The sequence below is a fragment of the Anabrus simplex genome, chromosome 1 (assembly GCF_040414725.1).
Source record: "Anabrus simplex isolate iqAnaSimp1 chromosome 1, ASM4041472v1, whole genome shotgun sequence".
Lineage (NCBI taxonomy): Eukaryota > Metazoa > Arthropoda > Insecta > Orthoptera > Tettigoniidae > Anabrus > Anabrus simplex.
The window spans coordinates 593,567,457-593,592,225 of NC_090265.1; the positions used below are offsets into that span (position 1 = coordinate 593,567,457).

At 41.7% G+C, this 24,769-nt stretch overlaps 1 protein-coding gene across 1 annotated transcript in view; it reads right to left on the reverse strand.

Annotated features, from left to right (window-relative positions):
* Window positions 1-708: 708 nt before the first annotated feature.
* LOC136857177 (repulsive guidance molecule B) overlaps window positions 709-24,769 on the reverse strand; it is a 206,273-nt gene continuing 182,212 nt past the window's right edge. Inside the window, exon 4 of the mRNA XM_067135618.2 lies at window positions 709-6,447. Coding sequence (XP_066991719.1) covers window positions 5,803-6,447 — 645 coding nt within the window. The 3' untranslated portion in view covers window positions 709-5,802. The remainder of the gene's footprint in view (window positions 6,448-24,769) is intronic.

Below are 24,769 nucleotides of genomic sequence, written 5' to 3' on the forward strand. Positions count from 1 at the left end.
TCATGTTTCCTGGTAAGGCGAGCTTATAAGATCCTTCGTCGCACAGTACTGACTGTTCCCGACCACGGTGATGCAGACCTACCGGGGCTAGAGAACCAGGTGTATTCCTGGCATTTAAATATTCCCCATACGTGGTTGGGATTTGATTTCTTCCTTTCGTTTTTTTTTGTACAAACAGTAACTTTTACACAAAAATTATTTGAAAATTAATGATTTACAGAATCAGCGATTCTGAAAGTTATGTGAATACATAACTCATGATGTCCATCTTCGAAAGCTTAAAGTAGGTAAACAGAATGTTTCAGTCTGTTTTCTTACAATTAATTTTCAACAAATAATAATAATCTGAAGGCGGGGAATCCTTTTGTACATAACTACATGACGTCACAGACTGTTTAAAAGAGCAACAGTGCAACACATTCTGTGAAATATTGCATTTACAAACCGCAGCTCGCTGATGACAACCTATTCTTTGTCGTTCCTCTTCCGTCTCCAGTCACAAGATCTACCCTGATTATAACTAACGCCCAGATCTTATCCTCGTTACGAAACTGGATCGAATTGATGCTTTGCCGCAAATTCACACTGGATACGACGGTGTACAGCCTAGTAATCCTTAGTTTAATAAAAGAGTAATTTTTAGACATCACTGTCTGCTATGCTAGGTGACTTGCTATCGCGATCATAGGGCACAAGGATCACACTTTTTATATGTATTAGCAGAGATTTGGAATTTATTTTACTGACAACTACCATACATGACGAGGGTCTGCAAGAAAGCAGGGCATGTACATTCAAATAAGTCTCTCCCCTCAACGCACACGAAAGAGGAAGGATATTCTCTCTTTTTTCTTTTATTCTTTTTCAGAGGCTTCTCAGATCAATGTGGGGTGTTTCAAGAAGAAAGTTCAGGTTTCTTGTAGTGAATTTCTTCAGTTACTTCTTGTCAACTTAATAAGTGTAAGTTACACACACTTCACGAAGAAGAATAGTTATATGGTCACGTTTCCTCATCAGAGCTTGTTACCATTCAGAAACTGGAAGAAACACTCGACAAAATAGAATTAAAAATATGTGGGCACATTTCTTACTCAACAGCCTCTGAAGCGAGCGTGTAATAACTTTCTTTCCATGTAAAAAATTCTAAACTGGCACTGTGGCAATGAGAAGAGTATGTTATTTGTCGGATTAACGTGGTTGACGAACAGTTCCAGAATTAGCTGTTGGCAAGGGCAATGTCGGCCACCAAGCACCTGACCAACACATTCACTAGCAGCTTTAAGATTTATATGACATAGTGTCGGGTCTACAGCGCAGCACAGCAGGTAGACAAAGGAACAAGGTGAGAGATCCAGACTGTGGAGAAAGATGCAATATTCCTTACAGCGACGTGGGTTTACGACATTAACCTTTTATTTTCCGGACTGCTTCAGAAGTTTCATATTAAATAAATAACTGATCCTTAATATACAAGTACCGGTATTGTGAAGATCCCTAACTTACCCTCTCAAAGTACAACAGTCTCTATCAAAGGTGGTCAGTCAGCAGCAATAATGTGCTTTCAACAATTTCAGCAAAGAACTGGAATATTTAAATAGAATTTTGAAAAATATTCCTGATCCAATTGCCTTTAAGGGCGAGTAGAATCCGCCACACATATTTGCCAAATTGGAATTGAAAGTAGGAGAAAATATTAGCTGCCGGGCTGAGTGGCTCAGACGGTTGAGGCGCTGGCCTTCTGACACTAACTTGGCAGGTTCGATCCTGAGTAGGTCCGGTGGTATTTGAAGGTGCTCAAATACGTCAGCCTTGTGTAGGTAGATTTACTTGCACGTAAAAGAACTCCTGCGGGACTAAATATGGCACCTCGACGTCTCCGAAGTAGTTAGTGGGACGTAAAGTAAATCACATTATTCTTATTAAAATAGCTTTCTCTGCACAGGTGGAATGATTAATTTCTCGCTGATCATAACACCAATTTCCTATCGGAAATGATCTTGATTTCGAATGATCAGCGAAACCATCGGATGCACGCTGGATAAAAGAACTGCAGAAAGTTCTGAGAAACATTACTAAACGTAAGAGGCTAATATTGGAGCTATTGACGTTCTTGTTGATGATTATGATGTGGTTGATCCATTAGTTTAATTTCAATATTGCCGAAATATGCAAACAACAGCTTAACAGATTTTTTTTAATTAAGCAAGTTTGTAGTTTTTATGACTTGTTACGTGGTCATAGCCATGGGACCTCCAGTTTTACGTGGAATTCGAATTACAGGACGTGACATTTAATTTCATAAATCTTACATACTGACCGGAATTTGAACCGCGGCCGCTTTTGTGAGAAGCCAGTGACCATGAAACTTGGCCTTAACGCCCCCTATCTTTGGATTCTGCAGAATGATCGAAAACGAAATTATTAACGGACCATTTAAGGTCGACAGGCACTTACACATGCGTTGAGTTAGTGCTAGGAATAATCGTACCGAAGTCACCGAAATTCGAACTCAGGTCACTTCAGTTTGAAGTACAGTGGCTAGATCACAAATCTAACGCCCCCACCAATAATAATAATAATAATAATAATTATAATAATAATAATAATATAAATCTCGCAATACAAAGACTTCGTCCGGCTTGAACACTTGTTCAACGACTACCAAGATACACTTCAATATACTTCGGATTCATTGGCTTAAATATACAGGACAACAAACCGTGTAAAATGTCTCTTAATATCATGCTTAAAAACGGCCAACTCGCCCGGTCTAGCATAGTGCAGTGAGGGGCAAACATGCCTCATAGCTTCCCAGAATAGGTTTCCTTCCACCATATGGTCCACAAGATAGTGGTCCGATATGAATGACTTATTCTCTTGCGACCTTATATTTAGGATCGACTACAGAGAGGTTCCTCTGCTAGAACAATGCACATTCCCAGCTAATAACACACATTCTTCTTCTGATATGAAAGACCTATTCTAGTGTGCTTAATAAAGAGGCACTGTTGGGAAAAGATGGCCACCGTACGCTATTCCAAGAGAATGCATTGTGAATCAGAGTTCCCGGCAGAATCCAAGAATTTCACAGAACATTCGACTCAAAAACAGAGAATTAAGTTATAAGTTTGAAAGAACAACATGACCATTCCAAAACTGACCAGCATAGACACTCAACATTCTGGAGAAAATCCAAGTCGGCCGTTGGAAAACGTCCAGAATATATTTTATCCCGGTCACTGCATGTGAGATTTGTGCTGGACAAAGCAGAGGAGGGACTCCGATTTTCCCTGTTCCAGCAACACTTTCAATTCATCGGTCATAAATCACTGTCCCTGTGGAGTGCGACAGGCTTAGACAGCCGGCACAATTCTTACACCTGCCGCTTCATGAGGGCTTCATTCATTCCATTCCTGATCCGGTCGAATGACTGGAAACAGGGTGTGGATTTTCATTTTCATCTGTATGGTAACCTGGTTCATAACTATGCCGTTAGTAATTAGTGTAGTTGTTAGCTTCTGAACGTGAGAAGAAACCGGACTTGATATAAAGTAATATCCCAGCAATCAACCAATCAAAATACTCACCAACCCAGCTTGAAATTATGCCAGTCTGACGTTTTGATCAAGATATTTATTCTGCTATAATGCAATCACAGTCAAAAATATTTCTTACGTTAGAAATGAGCAATGCATACGATACAGAAGAGACAATTCTCCAGAACAGGTGTATTTTTATAACCTCCCATCGTAGTGCAACAAAACCTAATTTAAATGCATGAAAAATAAGAAAGAGGATTTCGATTTGCGATCATGGTGTTGAAAATATAACTAGATGGCCTCTTCTAATCAGATCGGGGTGACAGACATATAAACGTTGGGCTTTCCAATGGAGCGTGCGTGAATCACCACCATCCAGCGCAGACCCACTCTCATAAATTGAGAAGCAAATGGCAAGCAGACCGCTTCAAATCGCTGAGACGCCACGACCCACACCAACAGTGTGTCTGTTTGGCGCTCTCAAAATACTGTTTTGTTTATAAGTAATACTCTCTAACAAATATCAGCTCCGATAATACTTGGAAAATTCAGGATGACCATCCGCTTACAAAACACACAGCGTTTCTTTTCTAACAGATAAGTTAAATCATGGCAGCATAAGAGAAAACGATTGCTTATTCCAGGTTTAAAAAACAAAAACCTGACGTATGGATGTCGAACGGGCTGTCATTACGCCATAGATTCAGGTAAATCAACTCCACTATCCCATCTGACCGCAAATAAACACAAACACAAACACGTTCAGAAGTTGTTCGAAGAACAAAGAAATATATATTTTAAAGCTATAGAAATAAACTAATAACGACACGAGAATGGTAAAAAAAAAAGGGCACAGTGATCTGTCATTATTGCAAGTCCAGCGTCCCTGATTTTCATTCTGAAATATATCCACCTTTGGAAATAAAACTGTACTCTTCAATCATGCGTCATAGCACTTATAAAATAAATCTAACAAAATATATTCACGTGTCTGGAATAAGCAGCGCCTCTAAGCAATACTCTCACCAAATAAGACACGGATGGTCAAACTGCATTGAAACTTCCTCTATGTGAAGTCTACGTCATCTGCTCATTAAAAAAATCTTGTGACGTAATTATTTGCACTCTGCCATTCCCGTGGCATGGAACAGGTCAATACAATACAATACTATACAACACTATATACAAACAAAACAGATGGCAGATATATGAGCTGGAGTTTAGTTTTCGACTAAAATGAAAATGATTTGGATTAAATAGCTGATGTAAAATATGAAATATACAAGAAAAATGTTTCAGTTCATTGTTTGTACAAATCCGCTTTCCAACTTCTCGCCAATGAGTTCATGTGGGTTGGTTTTTCCTTCTGAGAACAAGCCACACACACACATACGCACATGTACACACTACTACACGTTAACAAGCCAGGGACACTCCAAGGGCAGCGTTAAGAACAAAGGGTATGAAGGGAATATGAATTTCAACCTGCGTCCCGATGAATCAGAATTGAAACGTCCGCTAGAGATCAATCTGTTCGAAAACATAACGTTATTTTATACACAGTCCTCTGTAAGCAGACATTCGTTTTGAAATCGGAAAACGAGTAAGAGCGCATGTACCAAGTTTTCTATATAAAACTGGTACAGTGTAATGGGAATACCTAATTTACTCTGCATTCAATGTGGAGGATGCAGTTACGCGAGCTGTTTGCATGCAATTAAAAGGAGGAATAAATACATTGTAAATACAACTTTCTTGGAACGCGCAGTTTGCCGAGAACAAAATTAACGTTCCAGTTCTAGATATTACAGTATTAGTCAAAGATAAATGGACAGAGTTATCTTTACATATGAAAGTGAGTTGGATTTGGAAGACTTCTCCTCAAAACCAGTTTTCTAGAAAGCAAATCTGAACATTTACCCAATAAATATAAATGAAAAATACTTTGTTTTGACTGAAAACTATGGATTACAACCTTTTCCTTTCATGCTTTACTCTAAGCATTATTTCAGCATTTACTCTGCTATATAATTAACTTTCTTGTTGGCGAGTATCATAAACTGCACAATACTTCTATATTTCATAAATACGTTTTATATATTTTGTAAATGTGAAATGAGTTCTACAAAAGGCGGGCTCTTATCCACTTATATTAAGCACATAATCTGAATTTCGGTTCCAACTCGCAAGTGTGGAGATCATATTCCCTTCATTCCATACGATAAAATACCCCAAGGAGTTTGGTGTCCCCAGCACCATGTGTTCACAAACAAACTCGTAACACCAGGAGTAGCATGGCTATTACAACAGTCCTTGCGGTATGAATACTGACTCCCTGACTGGGTTCCGGACTGGTGGGCACAGTGCGATTCTTCAGTGACGCCGGATCCAGTCTGATCACGTCGGCCTGGGCGTGATAAGCGGCGGCCGTGAAGAAATCAGCCGCTTCTCCATCTCCTGTTGTCATGACATCGAACACACACCAGTCCAGGTAGTGGTCTGTGAGGTTCACGTTGTTGCTCATAGTGTCCGTCCGACGACAGCGCTCGAGAGCGTCGGTCCAGGGCATGGCATCTCCGCGCGCTTTCACCGGGTCCAGTAGCTCAGCGGGAGGACAACCCCTCATACAGAGCTGTAGGTCCTCGCCCGGATCTCCCAGGAGGTCCTCCGGCATGTGGGCGGAGAAGGCGAGGTACTTGCCCGTCTGCCGGACAATAAGCGTACTCTCAATATACCGCACGTAGATCTCCACGTGCTGGCCGTCGTGCGCTGTCAAGACGACACTCTCTTCAGGTCCACTGCGCTGAGTGCCGTCTATGAAGGTGGACGGTAGAGGGTTCTCTGACGTCGCTTGGTACGTTTTCTCTCGCGCGCATGCAGATTTGCCGCTGCGGATTACGATTGTCACCTGCAACAGACAAGAAAGGAAAACCATCAGTAAAAATCAAACATGTAGGGAAAAAGAGAACCCTTTCAAATACATGTTCATAAGCTGAAAAAAAACCTATATAATTACAGGACTAATCGTTGAGGTTATGTGTCTGTGCACGTGATGAAAAATGAAATGTCGTATGCCTTTTAGTGCCGGGATATCCTAGGACGGGTTCGGCTCGCCAGGTGCAGGTCTTTCTATGTGACACCCGTAGGCTACCTGCGCGTCGTGATGAGGATGAAATGATGATGAAGACAACACATACACCCTGCCCCGTGCCATTGGAATTAACCAATTGAGGTTAAAATCCCCGACCCGCCCGGGAATCGAACCCGGGACCCTCTGAACCGAAGGCCAGTACGCTGACCGTTCAGCCAACGATATGCACGTGATTATTTCAACAGACTTTTGATGTTTTTTCCTTTCAAATATAATACATCGGTTATATTTTAAAATGATATTTATTGAGCACAAATTGAATTTTTAAAGTTTCTAATCACCATGCATGTCACTACAGTGCAATATGCCAATGCCATTTAAAAATAAACTCTTATTTACTGAACACATCATGTACATAAACATAATGCTCTCGTCGCTATAAAACCTATCTGTGTCTGTGCGACGTAAAGCTCCTAGCAAAAAAAACAACAACAACAAAAATGCTCCAATTAAATTTAAAAAATAGCTCCCATGAAATTAAAAAATCTTATTGAGTACACCATGTACATCATTATAATGCGTCAAAAGTAACATATCTATATAAACATAAACTTCTGTGAAATTAAAAAAAAAATATTGACCACGCCATGTAGGCCTATCTCCCCCTGCCCATGAATGGCGCAACAACCCCGAAAGGCCATGGCCATCCAAGTTACCGCTGCTCAGCCCGAAGGCCTGCAGATTACCAGATGTTTGGTCAGCACGACGAATCCTCTTGGCCTCTATTCTTGGCTTTCTAGACCGGGGCCGCTATCTCGCAGTCAAGTAGTTCTTCAACTGTAATCATGTAGGCTGAGTGGACCTCGAACCAACCCTCAGATGCAGGTAAAATCCCTGGCCTAGCCGGTAATCGAACCCGGGGCGTCAGGGTGTAAGAGGCAGGCACGCTACCCCCACACCGCGGAGGCGGCACACCATATATAATGATAATATTAATAGTAGCTGTTTTATGGAACACACCACAATGCGTCCGTGAAATTAAAAACACAGATGTTATTTATCGACCACACCGTGTATAAATAACAGTAATCTTAAGAATACCAAATTAAAGGGAAGGCTATTTCCGGGCGCGAAGGCTACCCGGAACTGGAGTGGCAGCAGTGTCTCGCTCGCCGCCCACTCGTGTCTGGTCGACACCTCGCCCTGTCTAGAGGTGCGGTCCGTGGCCCAGCCTCCTAACCCTCAAGCTTTATCTCCATACTCATCTCCGCTACAACAGAATCAGCCTACACGTGATTTGGCAACAGCGCGCGCAAGCAAGGTTCGCTTCATTATAATTCGAGCTCCAGCAAGATACAGCGGGAACGCAGTCCGCTCGCTTCAAAGGAACCATCTGCGGGACTCGTCCAAGGCCTGTGTGTTACAGGTCTTCAGTCCAGAGGCTAGACCGCATGGTGGCCATGATCGGTTAGGCGTCAAGTCTGACACCGTGGTTAGCCGGTTCGAGTCTCGTTGATGGAAGAAATGTTCGCAATCAGAATGTTGGCCGGCAGGGTAAGAGAGGGGCTGGTATACAATTTATAATCTCTAGATTGCGTGCCAAAAGCCTCGATTCAATACCAAACCTCTCCGAAGTGTTCGTGCGACGCTGTTGATGGCGATTCGTCCGTATGATGTGGATGTTTAGCCTCCAGCATACCCCTTGAGGCTATGTGACGATATCGGGTTTCTCTCTCTCTTTTATTAGAATTATTATTATCTGTTACTGTCGTCAGGAGTAGGTTATGTGCCAAGACCGAGTTTCACTCTTGCATCATCCAGACGCGCAGGACGTCTATGGGCGTCAAATGTAAGTACCTGGACCAGGCAAGCTGCGAACATAGTCTTCGGATACTCCCAGCACCGACAGCCATATGGTAAATAGTCCAGGAATACAATTTCATTATATGGAAACCACAAAAACCGCTGCTGGCGATGAAATGAAATGGCGTATGGCTTTTAGTGCCAGGAGTGTTCGAAGACAAGTATGGCTCAGCTGACCCTATGAGAAATAATTTATAACACTCACACGCACCACCTGTGCTCCGAATTTTAAGAGTTGCCCCTACTTCACCAGCTTCTATACTCTTCTTATCTGGCCTTTTACCTAGTTATCTGGCGTCGTCACTAATATGGATAATTAGGTCAGTTTTACGGCTGAACGTCTTTCCTGACACCAGCCCTATGTGACGGGATGGATTCGCTATTGCGTGTTCGTGTGGTGTGTTCTTTGTAAATGTGTGTAGAAACAATGACAAACACCCAGCCACCGAGCTAGATGATTTTATCACATGCAGCTAAAATCCCCGACCCGCCAAAAGTCAAACCCAGGGTCCTTCGAACCAAAGGTCACGGATCCGCACAGCAACTTCTCTACTCTCACAACCATAAATGAGACTGAGACTTTAGTGGAAGCTGTATTTTGCTCTAGCCTGTACCAAAAGACTGATGAAAAAAATAATCAAGAAACAGCAACCGGCGGAGGCCTGTATCTAAACAGAGTCGTATACAGTGAGCTGTATCAGGACAGCTGAATCTTTCGTACATAGATTTTGTAAGCAAAGTGTACTTCTCCATAACTACGAAGCAGGCTTTAATGCTGATGTTAACCGACAAGCTTCGATGATCTTCCAGCAGTACCGTAGATAGGATCGACCGATGAGGGGGGGGGGGGGGGTAATTACAAAATGATGATAAAACATAAGGTGCTTGCGCGTGTTTGGTGCGCAGATGAGTGAATGGCATAAGGACAACGAAAATCCACAGCCTGTTTCCAGTCATTCGACCGGGTCAGGAATAGAATGAATGAAGCCCCATCTAGCGGCAAGGGTAGGAAATGTGACGGCTGCCGAAGCCTGTCGCACTCCTCTGGGGCAATGATAATGAAATGTTAATGACGAGTGTTGCTGGAATGAAATGTGACAGGCAAAACCAGAGTACCCGGAGAAAAACCTGTCCTGCCTCCACTTTGTCCAGCACAAATCTCACATCGAGTGACCGGGATTCAAACCACGGTATCCAGCGGTGAGAGGCCGGCGCGCTGCCGCCTGAGCCACAGAGGATTCATTATATAAGGACAATGGTACAAGTAAATTGTGTTGATATTCAGATTGCAGTACTAGTAAACTTTTTTTTTCTATCTGCTTTACGTCGCACCGACACAGATATGTCTTATGGCGACGATAGGATAGGAAAGGTCTAGGAATTGGAAGGATGCGGCCGTGGCCTTAATTAAGGTACAGCCCCGGCATTTGCCTGGTGAGAAAATGGGAAACCACGGAAAAACCATCTTCAGGGCTGCCGACAGTGGGGCTCGAACCCACTATCGCCCGATTACTGGATACTGGCCGCACTTAAGCGACTGCAGCTATCGAGCTCGGTACTAGTAAACTAAACAAATCTTACATTAAAATACAGAACGTTCAGATTACAATCTAAAATCAAACTTTTGAGGCTTGTTAGAAAATAGACTCAAGATATCTCTTGGTTTTACAATTATGTCTCTGTGAATGTTCGAAAGAGCCAACTCACTGTGTTGACTTTCGCTTGTTTATTGCCAGTTTCTGTTAATTTTCTTTTGTAAACATTTCATGGAGGAGGGGGGAGGGAGTTCCTAACCCGCAGTAACCCCAACTCCCCCCCCCCCCTTGGCTACGCTCCTGTCTTCCGGATTACCAAGCTATGTTAAAAGTTATAAATGCGTTCTTCTACGTTAAAGCTACCGAAATTAGGCTAGTGTATCTGAACATCTTCAAATACCACAGGACTGAGCCAGCATCTAGCCTGCCAACCTGTGCTCAAAAGGAGCTACTCAGGCTGGTTCACCAGCGAGAACTTTTACGGTTAATTTTATATATTTAGTAAAATACAAGCACACACAACGTATATGTCATTACGGATATTAACACAATTTATAATCATCTCCATGATTCGAATATTCAATAAGTCGAATTTATCTGAACTTTCCAGAACGATTCAAGCCATCGAGGGCATCCGGGAGATAGTAGGTTCGAATCCCACTATCGGCAGCCCTGAAAATGGTTTTCCGTGGTTTCCCATTTTCACACCAGGCAAATGCTGGGGCTGTACCTTAATTAAGGCCACGGCCGCTTCCTTCCAACTCCTAGGCCTTTCCTATCCCATCGTCGCCATAAGACCTATCTGTGTCGGCGCGACGTAAAGCCCCTAGCAAAAAAAAAAAAAAAAAAAAAAAAAAAAAAAAAAAAAAAAAAAAAAAAAGCCATCGAGGTTCAACCGTAAGCATGTCTTCGCACCAACGAAATTATGAAGTTGTACACAAGGTATAGCACAAACAGCTGTCATTTGGAGTTCCTATAAATTAACGTTTGGCAGAATGAGAATAGCCATCTAGGTTTTCAACAGATCGATATCCTTTTTTATACCATTCTGGCAGTCGAAAGTCTTGCGGAAGGAGGAAAGGGTATAACCAATGGGAGATCGTGCCAAATGCGTGAGATAAAGAAAGACTCTGTCACGCCTCCTCTGTCAGTACCACACATGCTGAGTATGAGTTTGATATAGCGAATAGCTTTCTTCATCCTGTTCCCACCAATATTCACAGCGCTATTTAGATTCAACATGAAATACAATGCAGAAGATGCTGCAATGGCAACGGCACATTTTTCAGAGCAAGCAAGCGAGTAAAGCACTCGTGACGTTCCTGTCCTTGAACGAAACACTACCGGATCATTTCACATTCCGTGACCGGCGGTACCTCCACGTGTTCAGATTAGAGCACTTCGAATCCTTGCAATTCATTACAAACATGATACAAGATCACCTGCCACATAATCCTCTTGAATAAGCAATTGATTATCCACTTTCTATGTTATACATCAGTTTCGCAGTCTTCTGTACACGCACGTATTTATCCACTAGCACAAGGCAGACCGAAATTTAGCTTTTACTGTTGTCTTCATTATCTTTATTGGTTGAGGTCGTAACAGCCAACTGGCATAGTCACTGACTCTTCCCCACGGTAGCTGCTGTTCGAATTCCAATCAATGCATATGGAATTTTTGAACTGTAAAGTCACATGCCTATAGTTTGGATTCCACGTAAAACTGGAGGTGCCGTGGCTTTGATCACGATGTCAGAAGCCACTTAGAAATGGAAGCGTGTTTGTTTGTTTTTCTTAGTTGATTACGACTGTAAGGAAACTTTTCAGGAACAGAAGCCGTTATCCGAGAACGCAAAACAAGGCGATATAATGCTTATTAGAGATATCGGCGTTACATTCGGCAGATCATAGGTTCGAATCCCACCGTCGGCAGCCCTGAAGATAGTTTTCCACGGTTTCCCATTTTCACACTAGGCAAATGCTGGCGCTGTACCTTAACTAAGGACACGGCTACTACCTTCCCAATCCTAGTCCTTACGTCGCCGAAAACCTTCGATATGTTAGTGCGACGTTAAACCACCAGCAAAAAGAAAAAGAGAGATCGGCATACGGAATGCTTTAATCGTCTGGAAAAATAATATTAAATAGTTTTAATTTGTGTAAACGAAACTGTACAGCGTTGTATTGTTCTTACGTAATATTATTACAGAAATGATATATACTTGTATTTAGCTATGACAAAATAACGATTTAGACCTTCTTTTACAATTAATATGTTCTTTGGTACGCGCCGAACAATTACAAATGCCTTCGTAAATATTTTCAAACAGTTTTCATTACTGCACACATACATGTTTTTCAGGATATATCAATTGATATCTTGAAACATTCCTTCTAAATTGCACAAAACCATCTGTATAAATAATTACCCTTGAACTAAATACAATTTATCTGCGGGATAGATGCCCGTAAATAATGAACGCTACGTCTATTAAGCACATTAAATTTCAATCAAATACAAGGCTGCTCACTCAAATAATGGCAGCTATCCATTCTGGATTTTCTCTCTATATGCATTATTTTGAACTAATAAGTATATGACATGAATCAAGTTAGTAATGTACGTAGTCTATTAAGAACATTATTTAATTAACATATTCACTACCACGTACTGTACGTCCGCCTCCTTAGCTGAATGGTCAGCGTAGTGACCTTCGGTTTAGATGGCCAAAGGATAGATTCCCGGCCGGAACGGGGATTTTAAGTTTGTTTAATCTCTCTCGCACGGAGGCTGGGTGTTCTGTGTTCTTCATGCACATCTTCACTTACAACACATCACAATACAACCCTCCACAGAAACATGCAGTGACGAACGCATTCTCCACATAGGATTAACAGGGCCCAAATGCTGCCCCGGATAACAGGCGAAAAGGCCGGGAGGAAGATGATGATTCAAGCAAGAAAAGCAGACAAATCATGGAATGTTCGAGGAATATACTATCAGAAAAATAGCAACGAATGAAATCAAGGTCGAAGGAGCACATATTTACCAGGCTTGTATATAAATAAGGCTCCTTACGATCTCAGAGCGGAAATGTATAACCTGCCGTAATATTGCGCCCAATGGGTTCCCTTTCCTTTCTGACTTTGAAGTAGAAGTTCAAAGCCTTCCTCACGCGCATATTACTTCGTTACGATGAAAAAAGCTTTTGGCGAGCCTTCAGCAAGATGCTACCTTTAACTGCGCAGCGTATTTTTATTTTGTACTTGCTGTCGCCTTCTCCAGGGACATAATTATAGAAGGAACGAGAAATATACAAATCTGACATATATTGTTTCCACGTGAATTTCACGACATAGTCTCCTCCATGTTCCAACCTCTATTGCAAAATTAGACATCTAGGTTTAGACTTGAATATAGTAGTCTCTTGCTGAGTTGGCCCAGATACGGTTCCCGCCTCTGCAATATCTGTTGGTTGATTGGATCCTCAAGAAGAACCATCAACGGTTATGCTGTTATAGCGAAACCGCAAACACCGATGGCGGCGCCATAATGAGCCGTACAAGACATGGCGGGAAATGGGGTCGTTTTCCACTACTTTCCTCAGTGGACTAGAAAGTGTTATTGCAGCACGACTGGCTCTGAGTAGCGTCTTTTCTAACATCCAGACGCACTAGTGTACTCTAACTCATTCATTACTCAGCAGCCTCCATACTGTCACAGCCATAAAAGAGATCGAGACTTCTGTGGAAGCTACAGTTTTCTCTGGCCTGAGCGAAAAGATAGATGTAATAATACTGCATCCATCAAGAAACAGTAACAAGCTAACCTATGGAATGAATTTGAGGCAATTCAGATGGACTAGAATACTGGCTTTCTGAGTCCAAGTTAACGGGTTCGATCGCGGCTCAGTCCGGTAATATTTGAAGGTGCTCAAATACGCCAATCTCATGTCGGCAGATTCAGCTGCACGTAAAAGAACTCCCGATGAACAAAATTCCGTCGTCTCCTCAAATCCTAAAAGTGGTTAGTAGGGCGTACAGCCAATAACACTATTGTTACTGCTACTGGTCTGCTGTCTTAGTGAAGGTTTCTTATCAGTTTTTGGGCACTATTGAGATTCATAAGCGTCCTATTCGAAAGATATGAAGTCATATTTCGACATTTATGGTCATACATATTTCCAGAGTTGTCACAGAAATTCAATCCCTCTTCACCAGTCTTGGTCGAGCGAGCTGGAAGTCCGGTTCAGCCCGTGGAGCTGCTAGCTTGCATTCGAATGATGGTGATTTTCCGTGCTTTCCCATTTTCACAACAAGTAAATGTTGAGGCTGTACCTTAATTTAGGCAACGTTCGGTTCCTTCCCAGTCGTAGCCCTGTCCTATCCCATTGTCGCCATAAGACCTGTCTGAGTCGGTGTGACTTAAAACCAATAGAAACAAAAATGGAGGATTATTTTATTGATGATGTTAACTATACTGAATATAATATAATATAATATAATATAATATAATTTGTATATAACTTAATAATATAATAAGGCGACAAATATTATAATGGAAGCAATTTTTATTTAATAATTTATCGTACGCCTTTTAGTGCCGGGAGTGTCCGAGGACATGTTCGACTCGCCTAGACTTTCTATTTGACGTCCGTGGGCGATCAGCACGTCTGGGTGAAAGATGATGATGATGATGTAGGGGGAGGGTGAAACCTGGTGGTGGCACATAGTCTCCTAATGTCGAATAACACCAAGGGGTCTGCATAAGGCTTAACGTCGCCAACCAACGGAGGAGTCGCCATCAACAGCGTCATTAGCTCTCACTCTAGGAGCAATGAGGAATTGAATCCAGACTTTTAGCCAGTAATCTAGTTGTTATACCACCACCTCTCTTACCCTGCCGGTGAATTATTTTCCACCCACAGAACTCGGACCAGCTAACCCCAGTGTCAATATAGACACCCCCCCTCCCCATGAATACCCTCTCACTTGTTAGGAATTGGTGGCCACTCCCAATGTTGCTTGAGTTTAGAGATCTCACGGGATTGGGTGTTTCGACATGCCTACACTACGCCGTTAGCAGCTTACCACCACCTGCTTGTAATCTAGTGTAGTTAATATTTTCCACTCGTCGTAAGGATTCAGTGCATCATCTGCAAGGCGAGAGAAGTAGGACTAGCATGTTAAAAAAGAAACGTTTCCAAGACAAACTGTAAGCCCAGGGTGTGTCCTGAGAGTATTATACAAACATAATGCAGATTGTAGTGGAACGGGTAACTCTGAATGCATTCTTATGTAGATGTGTACAGTTTTTTGTTTATTTCCAGTAGCATATCCAAAAGTCTCACCGAAGACCTGCATAGGTAACGAGGGCCCAAAGGGGAGACGTAGAGCATTGAAGATGAGGGCCGAGTGATTAGCATCGCGCCTAGCCGACCGTCTGCAGCAGGTTGGGCGAGTTACGACGACCACCCGAAGGGAAATACATCTCTCTCAGTCCGTATGCAGCGAGCGAGTTGGTTCGGCGTTACGGGACGCACGTACTTTTGGGATATGATGAGTTCGAACTAAAGCCCTGCATAGCCCAATATGAAGAGCACAGGTCATGTAATGCAATAATCTAACGCCCGGCTGTACAGGCAAACCACCAAACGCTTGCGTGAAGCAGTATTGTATAGTACAACAGAGTATGAAAGCTCCGGCCAGGTCTGTTCGTATTCAGTCTTTTCTATCTGTGTCATATCTATATTCCCTTGTTTGCCATACAATCGTCCCACCACTAACAACATATGGTATGGTGTTCTTTTTCTGTTTTAATTCCTATGAGTAAGAAAATAAATTTTCTTTAAACGATTATACACCAGCCACTAATATATTTATTTTTGTTAACACAGTAATAATACAATATGTGCATTATGTAATAATTGAGAACAGGAACAGATTCACACAGATACAACGTTAATTTTAAAGTAACGTGTTAGGAATGGTAAATACCTATGGACACAACCTATACCATCGCTTAAGAACCAGTAACATGTAAGAAAAACATTGTAATTTTACGCCAGAAGGAAATACACTGTAAAAATGGCCCAGAAATCTTATCATGAAACAGCTCATTTAATTTGTATGTAAGAGAAAAACAATTCTTCATGAAAGTGTTCATGTTAATTGCACGGTATTAAACCGTTACATTTGGCTGTATTCTGTTAGCTACGCGGTGTTTTCATAAGCGATGGTATACTCAGGGGCAAGATCGGCCCGCTTATTACGTTTGGCGGAATACAACAGTCTCATTATGTTCGCTGACCTGTTGAAGTCTGAATCCTAAACCAGTATCTGCATGCTTCTAGTCCAAACTGCAAAGTCAGCAGCTCTCAAGATAGCACTTCGTGGTTTTCCATTTTCACTCAGTGTGGGATCATACCTTAATAGCACCCTCTGACAGCGATCCAGACCTGGACAAACTCAAACTTGGCAACAAATGGGGAGAGTGATAAACCCTTCATCCACCCGAAGCACTTGCTAGATAGAATCAGGGTCATTAAAAAATGTGGTAGGATATGGAAGATGGTGGTAGCTCCCTTAAGTTACTTAACATCTCAGCATTTGCCCGAAGATAATGCGAGGAGTTGTGGAAACTGACCGTCTTCACGGGGCAGATTTCATGCCCGTCCCTTGCAGTCCACTGTTTCCCACAACGCTCATTGATGCAGTGAATTCACGACCTTTCAGAAGGGTTGTGTAATGCTGACATGACTTCTAGTTCTCATGGAAATAAATTAGTAGACCAGACACCGCAAGAGGAGATATCAGTATATGCAATGGATATTTCTTCTACGCTACGCCGAGCAATCATGGAGTTCTGAGAATCGGAGTGGCTAGCTAATCGATCACCCAGCAAGCCGAGAGCGATAATATTAATACACCTACGAACTTTTGAATACAAGGATACATTTTTCATGAATGCGGAATACTGAACCCTGGTTTAAAATCTGGTTAACGTAAGTTCCATTGTCAGAAAGCCAGTGAATATCGTAAGATATCAAACACATTTTAAACATCGTGTGAGCAACTATGACTTCCAATTCGAAATTCGTTGGCATGCCGTGAAGTGTTACAAGTTATAGGTGTTACTTTACGGTGTCGAAGGCCGGACGCTAAGGGCTTCATCAATGAATTTTGAAATATAGATGGCTGTGCGGTTGGGAGCGCGCAGCTGTGAGCTTGCATCCGGGACATAGTGGGTTCGAATCCCACTTTCAGCAGCCCTGAAGATGGTTTTCAGTGGTTTCCTATTTTCACACCAGGCAAATGCTGGGTCTGTACCTTAATTAAGGCCACGACTGCTTCCTTCCCATTCCTAGGTCTTTCGTATCCCATCGTCGTCATAAGATCTGTGTCGGTGCGACGTAAAAAAAAAGAAAAAGAAATGTGGATGTATCGCAGATCACAGTGCTTACATGTGCTAGCCTCATTGCTTTGATCTTTCTTAACTGACGTATGTTGGTCAACTCCGGCTCTCTCCTGACACTGATAGAATTAGGTTTGCATGCCCCAAGAAGCATTTTATTTTCACCTTTATCATTTTCCCAATGTCTTCTTCCTCTGATTTGTTAGCAGGGGATGGTTTCCCAGTTGTTCTTCCCCTTTAAACAGTAATCATCACCACCATCACCAAAGCATCAGAAAGAACGTAATCCAACACATTTATTTACAAATACCATATTAATCCTTGAACATAGGAAGATTTAAAATGCCAGGGAATCTGAAGAGGACTCATGCACTAAGGGCTCTCTCCAAGCCCACTTACAACATAGATGACATGAGTGGAACTAGCGCAGACCGAACCATCTACCAGAACAAGTGAGCTGAGGCGGCAACGTACTCGCTCAATGCATTTGTGAATGAATCATTCCGACCGACAAAACGCTCCATGTAAACACTCAGCCAACCATTCATTACATCCAGTGTTTACATAACCTAAATTCTTTATCTGCTACCAACAGATTACTATCTCTGCACTCGCGAAGAACAACCGGAAATGCTTGCGGCAATGAAATGTAATGGATCATGAGTGGATTTAAGAGTACTACAAAGACAAGGAACATTTACCGAACATTACCGAGCTCTTCCGAAGCTGGTGCTCGTCTTACAATGTGTTCCACGTGCAGAGAGAGTATGTTTGTGACGGGAAGGCTCCGCTGACAAGACAGATCACCATAATGCCCTAGCATGGTGGTCGCCATATAAAACCCCTCTCTTCCTTCTTATAGTTAAGATTCAACAGACTCCAGTAGCATGCAGGGCATCACCAAGTTCAACAGTTAAAATGAGCAAACAAGAGTAGCACAGTCAAGAAGGAAGCTAGACTAATACAGTAGTATTGACGAATAGCTGTCAAACTTATTGTTCTTTTTTTTTTCTTTTTGCTAGTTGCTTTACGTTGCATCGACACAGATAGGTCTTATGGCGGCGATGGGACAGGGAAGGGCTAGGAGTGGGAAGGAAGCGGCCGTTGCCTTAATTCAGGTACAGCCCCAGCATTTGCCTGGTGTGAAAATGGGAAACCACGGAAAACCATCTTCAGGGCTGCCGACAGTGGGGTTCGAACCCACTATCTCCCGAATACTGAACTTATTGTTAACGGCTTATGTTGGAGAGACAGAGTATTATGTCAATTAAATTGTCCAGTTAGCCGGGGCAGTGGGTTAACCAAGGTATACTTGAATTGTCGTGCAACCACAGTTCTGTTACCAGCAATAACTTACAGCTCCTCGTAAGAACTCAAACTCAAACTCCCGAAATTGTTTTGTGTTCTAAGTCGTCCTCGTTCATTTTGCCCAGAACTTTCCCTTCTCAGTATACAGGAGATGAAGGGGCTGCCTGGCTGAGGCGGTAAAGGCGTGATTGGTTCACCCGGAAGGATGTGAGTTCGATTCCCCGTCAGGAAGTCGAAAAATTTAAGAAAAGAGATTTCCACTTCCGGAAGGTGCACACGACCCTGAGGTTCAATCAGCCTACACCAAAATCGAATACCAGGTAAATTTCCGGCGGGAAAGGCGGTCGGGCGTAAAGCTAATCACTCTACCCCACCAAGTGCCGAGTTTAGGGATAGAGATTTCTACCCCCGATGACTTTTATACATGAGATGAAATGAATGTGCTTTATTATGTGCCCTATTAATTTGGCCTTCCTCTTCCCGATTTCACTTATATCTTGGATAGTTTCTCTTTCAACACTCTCCATTTCTGCTGCTTCCAGCTTGTTTTATTGTACATCTAAAAAGGTTCACGTCTCACTTTCATACGTAAACACGTTCCAAATATGGGATTTGATAAACTTCTTCCTTACTTCAAATCTCATATTTTTGTTCATTAGTGAGTTTTTTTCACTGAAGTGCTTTCTTACATAATTCTCCAGCAACAAAGATAGTCTGGTTCACGAAACCAGTACGATTACCGCCTTGACATACACTCATATCACACTTTGCTTGCCATCTGTACTGTCGAGCCTGACGTTAGAAAGAGACTTCTTGGAAGCGACAGGAAGATGGCAGTGAACTTGTTTTGACGGGTCGAGCCCAACCACAGGCTGTTTCCGGGACAGCTCATCACAACACACTAGAGCACAATTCAACGAAGAAAAAAGAAAAAATCCAACGCACAGTTACGAGCCACGCGCCCATCAAAAGGCAAACACATTGCTAAGTGAGTCTGCACAGCAATAAATATTATCCAAATCTCCGAACAAATTGAAAACGGACCCTAAAAAGTGGACATGTTATCCTTTAAGGGCTATTTTTCATTACACTACAATTTTCATTTGATACTGCGCTGAAGATGGTTTACCGCGGTTTCCCATTTCCACACCAGGCAAACGGTAGGGCTGTACCTTAACTAAGGCCACGGCGGCTTCCTTTCCACTCCCAGCCCTTTCCTATCCCACCGTCGCCGTAAGACGTATGTCTCGATGTCTGCTACAGAATAAAAGTGGTTGCCTTTAACTCACAAATGTATTTCCGAAGGTACGACCGGATGCCAACCTTATATGGAGGGATATAATTACTATTGCGAGTACCTGCGGTAGTTGGTAGCAGTGTGCTGTCTGAATATGTTGGGACAAACACCCAGTCCCAGGGCCAGAAGAATTAATAAGACGCGATTAAAATCCCCGACCCGGCCAGAAATCGAACCCAGGACCTTCTGAACCGAAGGCCTCAACGCTGACCATACATCCAATGAGTCGGACATTTGGGTTAATGAATATTGAGGAGATTTAGACATCATGTGCTGAGACACCGGTACAAGTGTTTCCTAACTACTGCTACAGAGAATTTTATACTGTTACTATTTGGTCTTGAAGTTCTTTCTTCCAATTTTAAAATCTGATGCTATTCAAGAAATACCGTTGGAATAGTTCCTCTTCCTTCTAAAAGAAGACCTTCCACTGTGATGTCTATAATATGATGTCCGCTCTTTGAGGGAAGGAAATAGTTGACTGATAGGTAGTTTTCTTGTTTATCAACATCCTCAGTCTCCGTAATGGGATCTTCTGTATTGTTGGATCTATAATTTCGGCTTTATTCTTTCGGCGATTTATAATGATTATTGGTCCTTAGTGGTTTGATACGAACAGTAAATTTTCTCTGGTAAGTATATCGACCATTACTGTGAGCTTATTTTCGCTATACTCGCAAAAAGATAAAAGATGATGTACTTTGGAGAGCATTTGCCTTCTCTTGGCAGATGTAGGCACATCTGGTGTGAAGATGCCCAATGAACGTCTTGTTTTCATATCACACAAAGTCCTTCGGATCTAAGAATGTTTTTCGTAGTATTTTTAATTAATTAATTAATTAATTTTGTTTCAGAAGCAATTTACTTTTCAATATATTGTATTTGTAGATTGTAAAAGCAATAAACTATTTTTGGTAAAAATATTTATGTGTAGTAAGATAACGAGTACTCCTGTGTATCCGGAGCTCGAGTTTTAATTTGACTATTTAGCGAATAACTAAAAAAATAAGCAATTATAATAAAAGTGAATGATTGACTTGGTTACGTCATGGTCTGGCTGTAAAATATTCAGAGAGCAAAACGTTGAGCGTGGAAATACACCGTTTTATCTTTTCCATTTCAACACTTTGAGCCGCAGCGTACCAATATGTCGTCTGCCAGTTTCATCAGAATAAGACCTATCTGTATCGGTGTGACGTAAAGCTAATTAAAAAAAAAACTCAGACGGTAGAACGCTGGACTTTTCAACTCAAGTTAGGGGTTTCGATCCCCGCTCAGTCAAGTGGTATGCGAAGGTACTCAGTACGTGGGCCTCGTGTCAGTAGATTTACAGGCACGTAAAAGAACTCCTGCGGAACAAAATTCCGGCACCTCGGCGTCTCCAAAAACCATTAAAAAGTATTTGCTTGGACGTAGAGGCATATATTTTAAAAGTATTATTCTTAGTTATGTAACGCACCATCTACTACGAAATGAGGAAACTTCTACATGTTGACTGGCTCCATCTCTCCTCCTTGACTTGAAGAGAACTGGCGCCACTCCGGAAAGAAGGTTTTTACACTGTGCCCTCGTACTGTACTTTCAGCGTGCCTGGAAAGTAAATCTGTGTGCGTTTAATCATTGGTCTATCTTAATGTACTTGCCAAGTCGCGGTGCCGACGTAATGGCCCGCGTTAGATCACGTTGAACTATTAGGTTCCAGTCCAGCAGGCTGAGCCTCTTGCTATTCTCTCCATGTATGGTACTAGTCAAACCACTCTAAGCCCAAAAGGTAAATGTGGCTTAACCCGAGAGAAAAGAGCAGTTACTGAGTTGCACCGACGATCAGACTGTTTCAATTTCACCGGAGGTAGGTTTCAGGGGTGTCTGAATTACACCGATAGCTATACTATACAAATACGTAAATTAATAAATAAGAAATTTAATTCACCATAGATTGTTTGTAACACAAGAACGGTAAGTACATGCTTATATACTTGCTACTTATTTCCATTTCTTGTTTTGTAATTAGACTTTCATTGGAAGATGCGGATGAGCTCAGAGAACAATAAAAATGGAAGAATTTTGAATTGAATAAAATGTGCGATTGTGAGAATGAACGTTTCACTCAAAATTTGTTGCAAACTTTAACTCCGTTTCATTTTATGGCTTCAATCAAAGGTGTGCAGATATAGCCTACTGCGTCTATACTGGGCTCCGCAGTCGCGGAACACCTAAGAATATCACGGATAAAAAAATACCTTAAGTCTACTGACAATACTGAAGAGAGTAAATACTTACGGAAACAGATCTCAAGACTAGAATATGTAAAAAGAGCTTATTTTCACTATAAGAAAGTAATGTTTTCCTGTAAGCGTAGCACAGTATATAGGCCTAAATGCTGTAAATATATTTTGAACAAAAGCTGTTTTCCGGATATCTTGGTTTTTCCTACATTACCTTATTATTACCGCAAAGTTGATCATCAGTGCAATTTAATAATTTTAGGGGTAGAGGGATAGTGGGCCCTTCTAAATTCCTCTGACCATCGGTGAAATTCAGTATCAGCCGAGAAAGGCTGAGTTTTGGAACATAACTACCAGTCATTAAAAATGTGTGCGATTACCCAGTACTTCATCTTATTTCCTTTCATAACTCATCGCAAATATCAACAATTGCATTCTAAAGAGAACTTCTTAGAGAATGACAATCATATATTAACGGATTTCGCAAATATAATCGAGGACCTAGAAATACATTTTAAGAAATAATTATAATAAATCTAAAATGTGATATTCAACCCGTTGTCAGCTACCTACCTGTTGGAGACACATGAACAACTTGTAATTTCAACCAAAAGATTAGAAGTTATATGTACTATAGTTGCAATACGAATGTGGTGGTGACATAATATGATTTTCGTATTTTAAATTCAATTTAAAAAAACAGTGAAACCATTTCAATTCCATGCAGAGTGAACATAGGGTATAGTCTGAACACCGTGCAATGCATGTGTAACAGAGATTTACGGGAGAAATTTAAAAATATGGAATTCCTGTAGTTTCACTTGAAAGTTTAAAAGAAAGAAGAAACCGGCTCTGTTCAAAGCATCACTTGTCGGTAGCATGACTGCAAAGGGTCATGCAACCCGGTTGCTAAAGCTTTACAATTATTATTATTATTATTATTATTATTATTATTATTATTATTATTGTACCGGGAGGTACACCTCAACGCTGCGCATTCAACATTAGCGCCTAAAGGAACTCCTCTATCAACTAATAACACAACAAGTTGGAACTTGAATCAGAAGAAGTCTCCACTAAATATTAAGCAAGTTTGTTATTGTGCAGTTTCCTAAACTGACTGAATTTCTCCTTGTTTTGTTTTGATATACATCAAGACGTTTGGACATTTTTCTCTAGATGACACTATCAAAAAACTATTATCATGCACCCTGGTGCAAGGTGTAAGAATTTATAACTTAAAGAAGTTTTGTATTCCTAGGTTTTCCATAACTGATCTATGTTCATTTATTTTTGGGTTGGCAATACTTCCTTTTCTTTCCGCCAGTTTTGAATCTAGCCAGTCATTAATTTTTGTAATTCATTTTCAACCTATCACAGGCTTCTTGTTCGATTCTGAGTGTAACTTTGAGATTAATCAATTCAATTGAGAGGGTGTGGCTGGTTTAGTCTTGAATGATCTCGAACCTTCCCTGAGGGTTTATAACTGCGGATTTTCACGTTTCTTGGCCAATTGATCGTAGTCTTTCTGAGTGCGGGTGTTTTAGCAGGAGGCGGGCGACTTCTTTCTTCGGCAGCTAGAATATCTATAAGGTAATGGCCACATAAATTACATCTTTCTTATTGTAGCTACCTCCGCAGCTTAATCCGAGGGGAAAGGTCCGAATCTTTAGTTATGTAACCTACTTTTCTAAAATGTAACTTTCTTCCGGCTAATGTAAAAATTTCATAAAATCTTTAACTGTAAACCGGGAATAGAGAGTGATGTACCCACTCGAGCTCCCCTTCATCTTGGTTTGAGGTGACTACGTTTTGTAACTGTAGAGTTTGGCTCTTTGCACTCCGCTTGGTCGCCTTCCTAAATAAATAATAAATAAATATCTCAAATTGACGCATTAAAATTACTGCAACCGGGCGAGTTGGCCGTGCGCGTAGAGGCGCGCGGCTGTGAGTTTGCATCCGGGAGATAGTAGGTTCGAATCCCACTATCGGCAGCCCTGAGGATGGTTTTCCGTGGTTTCCCATTTTCACACCAGGCAAATGCTGGGGCTGTACCTTAATTAAGGCCACGGCCGCTTCCTTCCAACTCCTAGGCCTTTCCTATCCCATCGTCGCCATAAGACCTATCTGTGTCGGTGCGACGTAAAGCCCCTAGCAAAAAAAAAAAAAAAAAAAATTACTGCAATCTTTAAGTGGGAATATTATGGCCTTGAAACATAAAGGTGAGCGCTGCACTCACTAGCGAGTAATGCATTAATTGAACCTTTATTCGTGTCACCTCAGTAGCTTGGGTTTTGCCCCTGTATCTCCGGGCCACGAGCCCCGTTAGGATTTTATTCTTCATTATGTAGGAGTGTAAGTGTACGCCTCCATTCATTTTGTGTTTGGGCCAATTATCTAACCTGTTCTTTTTCTATGAAGGCCCAGTAGGTTGGGTTATGAATACCCCTGTAAAAGTAATATCAATTGCAAATTGTGCCTAGAAAGGCCTGAGA